At 42.0% G+C, this 14,856-nt stretch overlaps 1 protein-coding gene across 1 annotated transcript in view; it reads right to left on the bottom strand.

The window, feature by feature from the left end:
• Nucleotides 1–14,856, bottom strand: part of LOC121198170 (voltage-dependent T-type calcium channel subunit alpha-1I-like) — a 100,855-nt gene that overhangs the window by 24,021 nt on the left and 61,978 nt on the right. Inside the window, exons 11-26 of the mRNA XM_041062094.1 lie at nt 14,152–14,337; nt 12,197–12,314; nt 11,904–12,059; nt 11,502–11,592; nt 10,316–10,470; nt 9,098–9,838; nt 8,360–8,460; nt 7,186–7,309; nt 6,900–6,968; nt 4,839–5,017; nt 4,265–4,391; nt 3,776–3,901; nt 3,539–3,628; nt 3,140–3,332; nt 2,249–2,400; nt 1,210–1,319 (exon numbers count right to left, since the gene is read on the bottom strand). Coding sequence (XP_040918028.1) covers nt 1,210–1,319; nt 2,249–2,400; nt 3,140–3,332; nt 3,539–3,628; nt 3,776–3,901; nt 4,265–4,391; nt 4,839–5,017; nt 6,900–6,968; nt 7,186–7,309; nt 8,360–8,460; nt 9,098–9,838; nt 10,316–10,470; nt 11,502–11,592; nt 11,904–12,059; nt 12,197–12,314; nt 14,152–14,337 — 2,718 coding nt within the window. The remainder of the gene's footprint in view (nt 1–1,209; nt 1,320–2,248; nt 2,401–3,139; nt 3,333–3,538; nt 3,629–3,775; nt 3,902–4,264; nt 4,392–4,838; nt 5,018–6,899; nt 6,969–7,185; nt 7,310–8,359; nt 8,461–9,097; nt 9,839–10,315; nt 10,471–11,501; nt 11,593–11,903; nt 12,060–12,196; nt 12,315–14,151; nt 14,338–14,856) is intronic.

Here is a 14,856-nt window from a genome sequence, read left to right on the forward strand (position 1 = left end):
GTGCGATAACTGTCGTGAAATCCGGATTTGCACCACAGTATGGTTTAGTCAACTTAATAACAGAACACATCAGAGCCAGCTCACATACTTAAACATATTTCATAATCCTCTATATCGTTAAAGCTGTGATTCGCTATTCCATTTATAATGATCAAAGCAAAAGGATTTGTACAGCTATTACACTTTGAACTAAATAACTGTTTATTGTGGCACTATTTATATTATATGTTAATTCGCGAGATTTCGACATGTGCCTAGAGCTGTGTTAGTCGCTTGAATGTTTAATTTTTCACATCAAAGATGAGATGTGTGACAAATGAAAGGAAAAACCAACGTAAAGTGTCTTATTAAGGTGTTGGGCCATCATGTGCTGCTGTGCCTTGGCATTGATCCTACAAGTCTTTGGACTCTATTGGAGGGACGGACACCATTCTTCCAAAAGTCCCATTTGGTGTTTTGATGATGATGATGATGATAGAGAGCGCTGTCTAAAACGTTGGTCCAAAATCTCCCATGGGTGTTCAATTGGTTTGAGATCTGGTGACTGCGAAGGCCACAGCATATGACGCACCACATTTTCATACTCATCACACCATTCAGTGACCCCTCAGTCAGAGGGCCACTGTGGGGGTCAAGGATTCAGGCCTGTACCGTCCTCTTGGTGTACGCCACATATGCACTTGTCCATTTTGCAAGAATATGATGAAGGATGACTCATCACATCCAACAGACTATGATTAGATTTTAATTGCTTAATTTTACCATGTAGTGCACAAAAAAGCACCTTCATTCATTGGGTCTCTCCGCTCATTTGTTCAGGTTTTTGATTTAATTTGTCACCTGTCTGTATGTGATAAGTAACTTTGCAAAGTAGACAAAAACATAGAGATACTTTTTTCTTTTAATTTTTAGTGACATTAAATCTCTTCATGTTTTGAAATATAATTCTCATTTTGCAGTATCTAGTGAAAAGGGTGCTTGCATTTTCAGGCTAGACACTAAAAAGGCTGTAAGAAAACAGGTGATTGACAATCATCATGCTGCTTTTCCTACAGGTTCAGTACAGCCGACTGCTGAACAGGAGATTAACCCATCTGCCTGTGTACATAGTGTGACAAATAAGCACAGATACACTTACATGCAGACAGAAAGGGAAACTCTCATACACAATCACACTGCCAACACACAAGGTATAAGTACACACTGTACCTGTCTTTGAAGAAGCGGCGAAAGCCGAAGGCGATGAGTTTCAGTACTGCTTCCAGCACAAAAGTGGAGGTGAAGAAATAGTTGCAGTACTTCAGGGCGAGATCCAGAGACTGGAAAGAGAGAGGAAAAAAAGTGTGTGTGTGTGTGTGTGTGTGTGATGTGGTAGGATGAAGCATCAGCAGCATCAGCAGGGAGAAACTGTAGAACTGCAGTTGGTCCCATTGTTTGCAGAGTAAAATCAAGCATGCCAGAGGCAGAAACAGAGCATCCTCCATTCATAGCACCACAAACACACACATTACGTCCCCTAAAAACACATATTTTTAAGCTAAACTGTATTTGCAGGGTATTAAAATATTCCTGAGGCTAGCATGTTTTAAATGTATTTAAGATCCAGTCCAGCTTCCTGTTACTGCAGAGCCTAGAGATTATTTTGCTTTCTCTTTTCATAAATAGAGCTGTAGCTTCTAACAAGTGGGAGGCTGCCAAATGTCAGGACCAACAGCTGACAAATGCAGCCAAGACCTGTGATATTTATCTGATGCTCGGTCAGTTTGAGAAAGCTCGCTCCATTTTAAAGGTCAAATGGGCATCTTATCTCAAGGATAATCACTTTTCTCTCCCTCACAAAAACGCTATCAGGCTTTTGAAAGTCCATTCATCGCACATGAACGGACAGATACACGTACTGTACGGCTAACAGCAGTCCGACAGCAGCCCATGTCAAATCAGCAGTGCAATCACAGCTCCTTTGTATGGACTGCATCTACTCACAACACATGCTACAGAGCCTGAACACAGTTTCACTGTGGTGGACCAGTCAGTGGTATTACTGTGTCTCTTTAAGATGCTACTGTCTGGAGAAGGGCGAGCTTCATGTAAAAACTGCAGCAACAAAAACGGAGAAGTGAGAGAGAAGTTGCACAGCTCTCTAAATGCTTACATAAATTCAAGAACAATGCACAACTGGGGCTGCGCCCACTGCACTCCCAGAACACACATCTTCGCACACACAGGTACTGTAAACACTCCCTCTTACGTGAGGCTGATTGTAGTGCTCTAAGGACATGGTGATGACGTTGATGCAGATGATGAAGGTGATGATGAGGTCCAGGTAGTGGTTTGTGCACAGTGTGTGGATCATCAGGCGCATGTGACCATAGCTGGCATAGTAGGGCAGCTTGTGGGCTTCTGTTGGTAGAAAATTGTATTAATGAAGCTTTTCAACAAAAGACATTTTTGTTTGTTGCACATAATGAGGGGTGTTTTCTGATGTTCTAGTTAAAGAAAGTATAATTTACTCTCTGCAGTGATTGAAAATACTTCTCATTATATATGTTTAAATCTATATGCTATTACAATTAGGTCCATTACATTTAAGTTAATTCCAAACAACAAACTGCTCTTGTTGCTACTAGATAGGTACAGCAGATCGTATGTATATATCATGTGGAGCAGAGGATTTTTCCATAGAAGTCCTGCTCTACACTGAGCACTTGGACATGCAGCATTTAAAAGCGGTGATCAAGCAGAAATTACTATCAAAAGAAAAAAAAAAAATCTCAAATTGCAGAGCACATTAGTAATTATGACACTTTCTGTTTGTGCGTTTATTATTATCTGTCTGTCTCTGTCTTTCTACAGCACAGATTTTCATCAGTGTTGATCACAACTCCACACGATAATGAAAAATGATTCCCGTGATGTGTCATAGTAACAATAGGGGAAGAGTAAGCTTTTCAAGTCCTTATATTCAGGCACTTTGTGTTTTGTATAATTGTATCTCGTTGTTTAATGAGGGTAATCATTTATCATCTGATCTTACCCATTCTTACTCTATAAAACCTCACGTGCCCCTGTGTTTTTTTCTCTCTCTGTTTTCAGCCACTTCCATACTCTATACCCCTCTCTTCTCAGTCCACTCTCTTACTCCTCCTCTTCTTTTCCATGCGCCGCTGACGCTTCTCCTCACGCCTCTTGGCCTCCTCCACCTCCTGGTGCTGGCGGCATTTGTGGAAGTTTTCCACCACCACGCCAACAAACATGTTAAGGACAAAGAAGCTGACGATGAGAAGGAAGGAGATAAAATACAGCAGCATCCATGGGTTGTTGTTGGTCACCGGCTGGGGTTGAAGTGGTGTGTTTGTTCATGATGTGATTTGATACAAAATGATGTGATGTGAAAGAAGGAGGTACAAAACAAAACAGATGAGAGGGAAGGAGAAAAAGAGTTAGCCAGATAAAAAATGTAAGACTTACATTTTTGGATGGTGAAGATTTTGCCTCAGCATTTTCTTTGTATGAAAAATTGTTGTTGTACAACTTGTACCTGTTGGTCCACACCCACAGCATCCAGGCCGTGATACATGATGTTAACCCAGCCGTCCTTGGAGGCGAGTACAAACAGGGACATCAGAGCCTGGATAAGAGAAGGTAGAGAACAGGGAGAAAATTTTTTATGCTTATTTTATAGAGAAAAATCCTTTTAAAAAAATGTTCTGCTTGGCACTCCTTTAAGAAATATAAAGCACATCAGATGAGCAGGTAACACTCAAATGACACTAACCTGTCCCAGGTTGTCAAAGTTGTACTTATGGTGAACCCACTTGTAGTTGGCTTGCAGACAGTCAGACTTGTTGGTGATGTTTTTGACATCCGGACCGAAGCAGTAGAAGAACTTGCCTTTAAACAGCTGTCAGTGGAAGAACAGTGACACCACACTTTTGTTGCAGTACGAGCACAAAAAAAACTGAGAAATAAGCCTTCACTGCGCACTCCGATGAGATGAAAGGATGCTCTTGAGTGAAATAATGAGCTGGTCAAAGATCCCACCAGCTGAAAATTTTGTGCAGCGATGAAAGAAGCAGGATGACAATGAGAGTTTACCGTACTTAAGAGAGAGAAAAACAGAAATGCATAAGTGCTTCAAAGCTATTAAGAAGGAAAGGAAGGGAGAGAATTAGATTTTTTTTCAAAAATGACAGTAATGGGGAGAAAACCAGACTGCACAAAAATAATAAATTTACAGATTCCATGCAAATTGCATGCTTCCTACCTGTACCCCGAGAATGCCAAAGATGATGAAGAAAGCACAGCAGATGAGGACAATGTTGCCGATGGGTTTGAGAGAAGTGATGAGGGTCTCCACCACCAGCTTCAGACCTGGAGCTCTGCTAATCACCCTGAGGAAGGTAGAGAAGTAACAGGAGAAACAAGTCAGAACAAAAACCAGTACCTGAAACAGAAACAGAGGGAGTAACAAACAGAAAAGTTACAGTTTACTTTGTATAAAATACATTTCTGAAAATATTTGCTTGTATTCTAAGTAACTTTTTAGGTGCTGCTGATTTATTTCATGAAAATTATGTAAATGATGTGTGTTATTGCTCCATTTCGGCTTTTTTAAAACCATTTAACCTCAAAGACTAGAGCATCAGTGGAGAGAAATATATTTACTTTTTGCTTGTTTTCCATATATTTATTCCTAACTGTCTGGCCAGAAGGAAAATTGAAGAGGATATAACTGATTACGTATGGCAAAGTTATTTTCTGCTGCTGAGACTGTTAAACAGTAAAAAAAAATATGGTACATATTAAAAAAAAAAAATCCTGTAGTTCTTTGTCCATACCTGAGGGGACGCAATGTTCTGAGCAACCTGAGTACTCTAAGCACCCCCAGGATCTTGGCCCCACCCGCCATGGACACAACAATGTCAATCAAAGACACAAAAACCAGGAAGCCATCTAGAATGTTCCAGCTGCTCCGGAGGTAAGCTTGTTCCCCCATATACAGACCCATGGAAACCACCTGGAGATGAGAGAGAAAAGAGGTGAAGCAGCATATTAGAATGTGGACTACACTCATCACACTCCAGCTTAAACACAATCTATAAAAGTCTTCCTGCCTCTTCGGTTCTGTTAAATGAACTGTCAAATGTAAAAAAATACAAAAAAAACAAATGTGTTGCACAAAGAATAACAAGGTGAAACTGAAAGAACCAGACGAGGAGAGTCATCAGCAGGTGTAGCACAAAAGTCTGTGTTACACGACACATAAATAACATGTTCTCACCTGGCTGCTGAGACAACAATGTGCCTGACAAGTACACACACTCATTCAGATGTATGTACACACCTCTTCAAGCAACACCTGTTTTGGCTACAGAGCACTCAGAGCAGACTTTATCTCTCACACACACACAGCATGTACACACACACATACACACAACAGCTAATTAGAAAAAGAAAAAAAGAGCACACAGTAAATGGTGTGTGTGACATTATCAACAACAGGTTAATAATGACACACACTTACAGTACAACTGACTCATATATACTGACATACTAATGAGTAAGGAGTACATAGGTACCGGTGTGTTTGATATCCAGGGGTACAGAAATAATGTGAAATCATTTGACATACGATGGTCTTTTCGTCCTCTGTGAGTTCAACAGTGAGAGATGGGTGTTGTACAGACATTATGTTACACACATGCATTCAGCTGGATTCGGTGTTTGGCTGAGCAGCAGTGGGAACATTGCACCAGCCATTTAAAAAAAAAAAAAAAAAAAAAAAAAAAAAAAAATCTGCCACTGACATTTGAAGCTATTTGCCAAGATGCTGTGGGGGTTAGCGGGCAAACATATCAAGATGGTTGAAAGATCAGTGCTTGGCAAACATCTTAGGTCTGAATGCCAAAATGTAAACTGAATGTACAACACTTGCAAACTTGCAGCGCACACTTGTGTTTTGAGTTCACAATTCAATTATCCTGAAAGTGTCTATTTTGTGTTGAGGAATAAAATAGGAAATAGCATTGCTTATTATTTACAACTACAATCATTAGAACTAGTTCATGTACTTTGGAGTATGCTACTTTGTGTTTGAAGCTGCCTCATGAAATAACGCTCTAAAAAGCTGTGCACCATGCTGACCAATTCTTCAGCCCTGCTGTGCTGTGCTGTCTTTTTTTTTTTGGCTACATCTTGTACACAGCACCAAACCTCACGCTGGAGTCCTATGGAGAGATTAATGCTACACAATCACACACACACCAACACACATTGTGGAGATACACACGGCTCAGACAGACAGAGACATGGTGGGAGACATGCACGGCTTGGCCAGGGGGCTGACAAGTCTGTGGCTCATTGACGGGCTGTGATTGGTTAATAATTGATTGCGGGAGTGCATAATTGATGGCCCACTTGTGCTAGAGCCTTTCGCAGAGAGTACAGAGACAGTGGCAGAGGGAGGGAGGGTGAACAAATAAAATAAAGGAAGGCTGGAGAAACAAGAAAGGCAGAGAGTCTGAAAAAGGACTGATGAGAACAGAGGGACCCTAAGGAAGTGGAAACACAGACTTAAAAAAAGAAGCAGTCAACATTGGAGCTGTGTGGGGGAGTGCTGGAGATGGACCGCATCCATAAGAGAAGACTAGCCATTAATTAATGACATTGCTTAATTGCTCTATTCTCCAAAGGAACATGGGAACTGCCATGAAAGACGGGGAGGGAAGGGGCTGGGCTTTGGGAGCACTGAGGCGAAGACAATTCAGTGAGAGAGACAAACAGGGAGACACTGGAAGAGACAGAGAGATTAAAAAAAAAAGATGCCTCTGTGTAGCATGGCCACACACTACACTCCGGACTCATTGGCGGTAATAGAGACACAGGTTGTAAAATGTTACCTTGAGTGTCATCTCGCCCACAAAGATGGCAGTAAAGATGTAGTTGGAGATGGTGAGAAAGACTCTTTCCTGGACAGACAAACAGGAGGGGGAGAGAGAGGGTTGTCAGTCAGAGAGAGAAAGTGGAGATGGGGCAACAGTAGTAAACGCTTACTTACTGCACCTTTTAGATAATAAAACTGAATTCATCCTCTGAGAATACAAAAATCTACCACACAAAAACTGCAGACAGGAGCTGCAGCTTCTAACACAAACAAACACACATGCCCATTTCAGATGGATTTACCAGGCTGCCCTGTAATATCTTGGGCCTCTCCAGAGCTACTGTGATGCAGTTGGAGAAGATGAAGGCCAACACCACATAGTCAAACAGCTTATGGGCGATGATGGACTGGCACATCTGTCTGAATCTGGAGAGGAGGGGAGAAGAATGAAAAGAAGCTGAAAAAAGGGGGAACAATATGTAGACGCAAGGTCACCCTCTGTCCAAATACAATTTAAAACCTTCTTCCATCCAATCAGAACAGGAGCCAAGTTCCCTGACAGTGCACGGGAGTTCCCTTGTATCATGGTGAGTAAATGGCCTCATTCAGCCCCTGTTTACATTGCTCCTAATTCAAAACAAATTACATTAACAACACTCTCAGAAGCAGCAGACTCCTGAGTGGAGTGCTCTGCTGGGAGAACAAAATAGAGAGATAAGACAGAAACAGAAAAAGGGAGAGGGGGAGAGAGGGAGAGAGAGAGAGAGAGAGAGAGAGAGAGAGAGAGAGAGAGAGAAAGAGATGGGACATATAAATACTGAATATGCATTTCAAAACTTAGCATGTGACACTATGTACTGCCAAAAAGCAATTAAATATCTCCGCTGCAGTGTTTATTGGAACGGATGAAAAGAAACAGAATGAATCAACTAGGAGAGGGATCGAATTTATTCTAAACTATTTTGGAACACACATGGAGGCATTTAAATGCCTCTTATTTAAATACTCAACTGTGTCTATTCAAAGCCTTCCTCTGCAGACTGTGACACAACATCAGTACATGTTAATGCCAAATTTAATGAATTGCCTGTGGTATTAAATTTACCCCCCGAGGCCTGTTTCTTTGTCTAACAGGAGGGGACAGGGTATAAAATACCCCTTTGTTATTCGCAAGGTGGCGATCAATACTCTAATATAGTCCTTCTCTGAGGAAGCTTGGCAAACTGTCCTTCCTATTGATGAGGCGGGGAACAGAATCTTCCAATCCATCCTTGATATTGCTTAGGTGAGATATGTCTTGTGGCCAACTGATAATGTATGTGAGAGAGGATGTGGAGACTTGAGCTACAAAACAGCCCACATTTTGAGTCAACACACTTTTTGATGAAATCACCCCAGCACTAAATGCACTGAATACAACAGATCTGATTAAAAAAGGAAAAAAGTGTTAGCGGGGAGGAGACGATGGTGACTCACTTGTTCTGTGGGGAGAATAGGAAGACAGACCAATCCTCTCTGGTCTCACACCAGTCTGGTCTATACGCTTCTAACATCTTCTGGATGCGGAAGCACAAACTCTGCAACAAATACATATATCAACACACATCATGCACACAAGCAGTGCCCATACACCATGCACAATCTGACCATGAAGTAAACACGAACAGACGCACAGAATTGGAAAGAGAAACTTCCTGTTTAGACAACCCTATCTGAATTATTCACGAAAGTGAAGCACTTCTATAGCAACAGCTCGGAGCATCTCCCAACATTACCATCTGTATAGCTCTCTCCCCCGCTGTCTAAATAGTCCTTTCTAATTAACCTTGTTTCTCTCGTACACAGACTTGTTTACAATGAAAACAATGGGACTCCCATGAGGCCCAGGTGATAGGGAGAGCAGGCTTTATACAAAGTACTTGAAGATCCTACACAAGAGAGCAGGAGATTATTGCATGTGTAAAATCTTGTAGTTTAACACGAAAGCTAATGGTTCGGTTATTGAGAATCACAAGGCTAGATTGTATTTCTTTGTTCTTTTTAGACGTTGTTACAACTGCTTTAGTGATACTTATCTGCATCTCTGGATGCAGACTGTGTATCATACAAAAGTAGTATGATTGCATAATCTTACTTCACTTGTTCACCAAGCTTGCCCTAATGCTATTACTGTTTAAAATTCTCCCTCCTACACACTCATTAACGTTAACCTACATAGTCAATGTCATCATCCAGGTCCTCCCGGTCCTTGCTGCGTGCGTTAACCTGGGGGAAGACGTCAGATATCAGTTGACTCTGAGGGTTTGCCCCTCCAGGTTGCTCAGTTTGGTGTCTAGTGGAGGGCTGGAGAAGCTGAGACAGTGGTGTCTTCCCATTACAGTCTTGGTGGACCCCCCCTAAGCCACCCAGACTTTCCAGCCCACCGCCACCACCTCCACTGATTACCATCCCCCCAGAGAAGCTCTTCTTCCTGTGCTGAGCATGGAGCGTCATGGGGGGCAGCGGGTGGTGTGGTGGCGGTGGAGGGTGTGGGGGTCCTGGGACCTGCAGCAGGTGGGGCAGCTCTAGCGATAGAGCTCTGCGGTCTCTCCTGGGCACAAAGTGGCCTGGGAGCATAGGATGGGGAAGGTGAAGAGAGTGAGTAGCAACAGCAGGAGGGGAGAGAAGAGATTCCTCCTCATCTGGGTGTCCATGATGGAGGTGCTGGTGCGGGGATGAGGAAGCACGGGGACCACGGATGCGAAGGCTTCCTCCGACCACGCCTCCCAGACCACCCAGGCCATAGCCATAGAAGGACCTTGCAGAGGTGGGGGTGAAGCCTGGACTAGATGTGGGAGATGAAGAAGAACAGTGGCGGCCGCCTCCAAGGCTGTTCCAGCTGGAACGACGGGCCCACAAGGCCTGAGGCTGGGGAGACAGTGGGCGTCCCCAGTTGTGGTAACCCCGACCTGGATACTGAAGAGAAGAGACAGAGAGGGAGAAGGACAACCACACACATCACATAATGATGGACTAAAGAGGAATGTAATCACATGCTCTCATCCCATACTACATTTTAATCTCTTGCTCAACGTGAAACTTGGAGGAACCTCTATGAGAGCAGCCCATGTTTGAACTCTTCATCAACTAGGTGCAGTAGCATTTAATTAGCTAATCAAACAGTTGAAGTGAAAAATTTGCTGTCGCATATTACTGTCTTTCAAATTAAAGGGCAATGGAAAATGATATGCCACTGATTAAATGCCATTTTGGCATCTATGAACACAGGCATGTGATCTAACACATACGTTTCAAAGAAATTACCCATAATATTCCTTTCACACAGTTTCAATCACACCACAACGCAATGACCACTCAGTCAACCAGCACATAACAAACAACCCAGCAGCTATGTGTTTTCCAGCCTCTGTCATAACAGTTACTTTCACTTACCACAGCCCTCTGCTCCAGGTTGGCCCTGCCAAGAGAAATAACACTGTTCTTCCTGGAGCCAAGAGCAAAGGTCAGCCTCTCTCCTGGAAACAGACCGGCAGGCAGCGAGGACAAGTCCAGGTGTCCGTTTGGGGTCAGTGTACAGATCTTTGGGTCTGTAGGGAAGAGGGAGTGGAAAGAAAAAGATATAAGAAAGGACTGATAAGAAGGAGGAAGAGAGTTAAGATGGATGAGTGGTGAAAACACTCACAACAAGAATGAAAGAAAGAATGAAACAAGACTTTCACTCCCTTTGTTTGCTCCTTCGCAGTTGCGGCCACATAAACAGAACTTTGTATTCTCCATCACTGCACACCATAAATGTCCTGAAACAATGTTACGGCCAGCTCAGAGAGTCAGAGGAAGGTTTAATTTACACTAAATCACCTCAGAGGAGCCAGAGAGGAGCATGTAAAAAGTGTCTGCCAGTGGTTTGCCCATTCGCAAACACGTCTCTCAGTGAACCAGGCTTCAAGGAACATTAACATTCCTAACGTGTTTCATTCAGGTAAACTGACATTTAAAAGGTGCATTTAGTCTCAGGAGAACTGTGATCAGGCACCATCAGAGGCCTCCTTAATGCGCCTCTAAATGTTGCTCTATGCAGCATGACGCTTTGGCTGGTCTTTGGTGAGTTCACTTTTGTTATGTCTACAGGGAGAGGAGGGGAGAGGAGTGGATGGAGAAGTGGCATCAGTCATACATTATTTAAAGTCTGTTCAGCTTACATTTCAGACTGACGCTTAGCAATGTTTGTTGTGGAAATCGGCCAACAGGCAACATTTTTGCTGCCCGAGGCACAACAATACAGCTGGTAACTTTCCAGGTTAGAAGATTGGTTACATGGTGCCCTTTTACTCCATCAGATGTGAGTATTTACAAAGGTAATGGCGTGAGAAATTCATAACTCTAGGATTAACCTAAAAACAATTTTCCATGTTTGCATTGCTTTTATAATTCAGTTGTAAAGCTGTAACTGAAAAGTCATTAATACACATTAGTATACACTGGCCATGCAACAAACCAGATCTAGAGGTGAAATGAATGTGTGAACTTGAGAAGAACGTGAGAAGAAAATAAATCTTTATTAAACCAAAAATTGTTAATTAAACAAAAAAAGTGTAAAGCTGTTAGAGGCATTTAATACCTGAGAGATGCAGAGTGTCTTTCTGCTTATCGTTCTCCTCAAAATTACAGGAAGACCTGTCATCGTCTGAGTAAGAGCGGTTTGCATCACCCTGTAACGGGCACGGTGATGAGGGAGAAAGAGATAGAGAAAGAAGCAGAGAAGGAGGAGGCGAGCATTGCAGGGCATTAGAGGAGGTAAAGAAGCAGAGAGTGGGAGAAAGAGTAAAACAACACTTTCATTCCTATGCATGTATTACTTTAAAGATAAGACTATATATACATGATTCAACCCACAAGAATTGAATAACTAAACAAACAGCTGTGTCAGAGCTAGTTTACCCATTGAGCAGTTGATTAATTTGCTTTTTTCAGAGTCTATACTCTCTAATGCCCTAAACCCAGTTTACTACCTAAGTCTTACCTCAGCTTGGAAACCCTCAACCAAGATGGCAACCAATAAATTGAAGAGCACATAGTTTCCAAATGTCATAAGAGCCACAAAGTAGAGAGCAGCACAGGGCGAAGTGGAGGCCATGCCATTGTAGAGCACCATGTTCCAGTCCTCCTGAGTCAGAATCTACAACAAATACACACACAGAGTGGAGCAGGAAGGCACACCTATGGTATATGAACACACAAATGTGGATACAGGCTAAATGTTGACAAACACATCTGTTTAGGTCATGAAACCAACGTGCTGAAAGTGTGTGTTACCTGAAAGACGGTGACAATGGCCCAGAGCAGGGAGTCAAAGTTCTTCCTGTCAGGCACTGTATCTCCTGCCTCTGTCTTCAGGCTGAACTTACAACCAAATATATGCATTCCCAGGATACTGCAACAAACACACACACACACATACAAAAAATAATTCAATCGCACATGCTGTCGTAGGATAAGAATATAGTGCAATTATGTTGTTGAATTGTAGGCTGAAAAGACTCAGCAGGATTTAATTATGTCATGGTCTATATGTGAAGATTCACAGAGCATGTGTTCAAAAGTGAAATAAAACAGATTTACTATTAACAAAAGCTACAGAGTGAAAGAGAGAAGAGTACCAATTTCCTATCATAGCTTGACAGCAAATCATTAATAAACAAACTTTATGTCTTTTCATGTACAACTATATACACACACATGCATTCAGATGAAGACAGTCATAAGGGTACCCACATACACAAAACATATAACCAATACAATATTCTATTCCCTTTTTCATTCAGCACTTTTTTTTTTCGGTCCTCCTCTATCCCATTTCCCTCTCACTTGTTTCCTTTTACCTTCACCCATTTGTATGTGGTCATGAAACCCAGTCAATACCGTTCATATTCTCATTCATCACTGGTTTCTATAGAGCAATTATGGAGAGGATCTAAAAGTTAAAGTCTTAGCTGAGTGGCACTATACATTAACTGTTCCCTAAAAGCTTCAGTGTCTAGATGTACAGGCCAAATGCCACTTGCTCAGGATGGAATTAGCTGGCTAAAAGCTCTGATGCCATTTGTCTTGTTTTTGATTGCCGTGCTGCAAGGGTAAAGAAGCTGGCTGGCAGGTATGCCTATACACACACATAAGGGGTCACAAACACACATGCACACAAAAAAAAGAAGCAGGTTGGGGTGGAATTGGAGGGAAAACAGAGCACGAGTATGTGTGTGTGTGTATGTAACTATGTATGTATGTACGTACGTGTGTGTGTGTGCGCTGGGGGAGGTTAACAAGAGGAGCAATTAGCCTGAATGATTATGTTCCTGTAAATTATAGATTTCAGAATCCGCATAGCAATATTCACTTAGGCCCAATGTAAATGCTGTATTTCATCTTTAAATGTTACATGTAATTTAGAGGGTAATTTTGAAATTATTAGGACAACTCACCCTCTCCATTATTTTTCAATTTTACGGTCGACACGCTGGAATAAATTGGTGTGATTCTTTACTGAATTCATGCAAAACCATTGCTAATGGTGTACTACTACTACTAACAACATTTACAGTCAAAAGCAAAAATATTCATGCCAGTTTAAAATTAAACCAATTTATCACTCTGCCGGCACAATTTGAGATCAGTCTCTATCTGTCGCTTTATTGTATTCACTGTTCTTTGGCCTGAGGCCTGTCTGTCTTATTTAATGGAATATCAAATGTTTGATGCCGTCAAATACACTGCTGTCACACAACCAAGTTAAGGTACTCATAGCCTTCATAGCAGGAGCAATGCTGGAGAAGGAGGAAGGTCAAAGAGGAAATGCTTAACACAGATGAGACACGGTTCGGGCAAAAATGGGGATGGAGTGGAGGACTCTAACAATTGGAAGTTAATCCTATTATTTTGTACAAACTGTGTTCAGGCTGCCTGCACCATGCTAAACTACTTTACTTTGTCTTAATCTGGTAATATTCTATCATAGCTTTTATTTTTGTATTCAAACTTGTGGAATGGCAACAAAACAACCCGTCTGTTAGACTACCAGGCACAGTACTGCACAGTGCACATATATATGTACATTATGGGCATTTACACAAAGACATACATACATACATATACACCACGGCCTCTCCGACTCCACAGATTCTTATATACACTTTCCAGTTCTCGATTTTTGCTTCTTCTGTTTTTTCTCTGTGCCATATTTCACATAGATGAATGACCCTCTGCCCCTCTGTTACCTGAAGATGAAGATGAAGAGCATGAGCAGCATACAGAAGGTGGCCACATTGTCCATCGTCTTCATCAGCACCACCAGCTGCCGCCTCAGCGCAGGCATGAACCTCACCAGCTTAATGACCCTCAGCAGCCTGAAGGTCCTCAGCACTGACAGACCGCCGTCTGCCTGGCCGATGATCTCACACACACTAGGGTGCGTGTCGAATTGCATGGACGCGTACATGTGTGTATAACAGCGTGAGAGAGAGAGAAAGTGAGAAATTGGAGGATGTGGAGAAATGGAAAGGAAAAAAGAGAGAAAAAAACGTGTATTGGAATAATCAGGGAATGTGGGGAGAGTTAGGTTTAAAAAATAAAAATAAAATCAATAGAAAGGAGGGAAAGACCAGATAAGAGAAGATTAGATAAGAGGACAAGTCAGTCTTTTAGACTAAATAACACTACTGCACATTTTTAGTCTATAACCATACATAATCCATACTGGGGTGATAAGGAATATCGCTGCGTTTTACATAGTTTATCCCCCTGCTTCTAGACAGTTACTATTTTAAACATTTGTTACATAAAAAAATCAGTGTAGTTAAATGCAAAGCTTCATGGGGAATATACCAAAAAAGATGTACTGGAACAGCTACCAGAGTTATTTACTGGACAGTAGGGACATGTCCAGAACAGGCCACACTGTTCTGATGAAACGTGTTTTGTAG

This window comes from Toxotes jaculatrix, chromosome 18, assembly GCF_017976425.1.
Source record: "Toxotes jaculatrix isolate fToxJac2 chromosome 18, fToxJac2.pri, whole genome shotgun sequence".
NCBI lineage: Eukaryota > Metazoa > Chordata > Actinopteri > Toxotidae > Toxotes > Toxotes jaculatrix.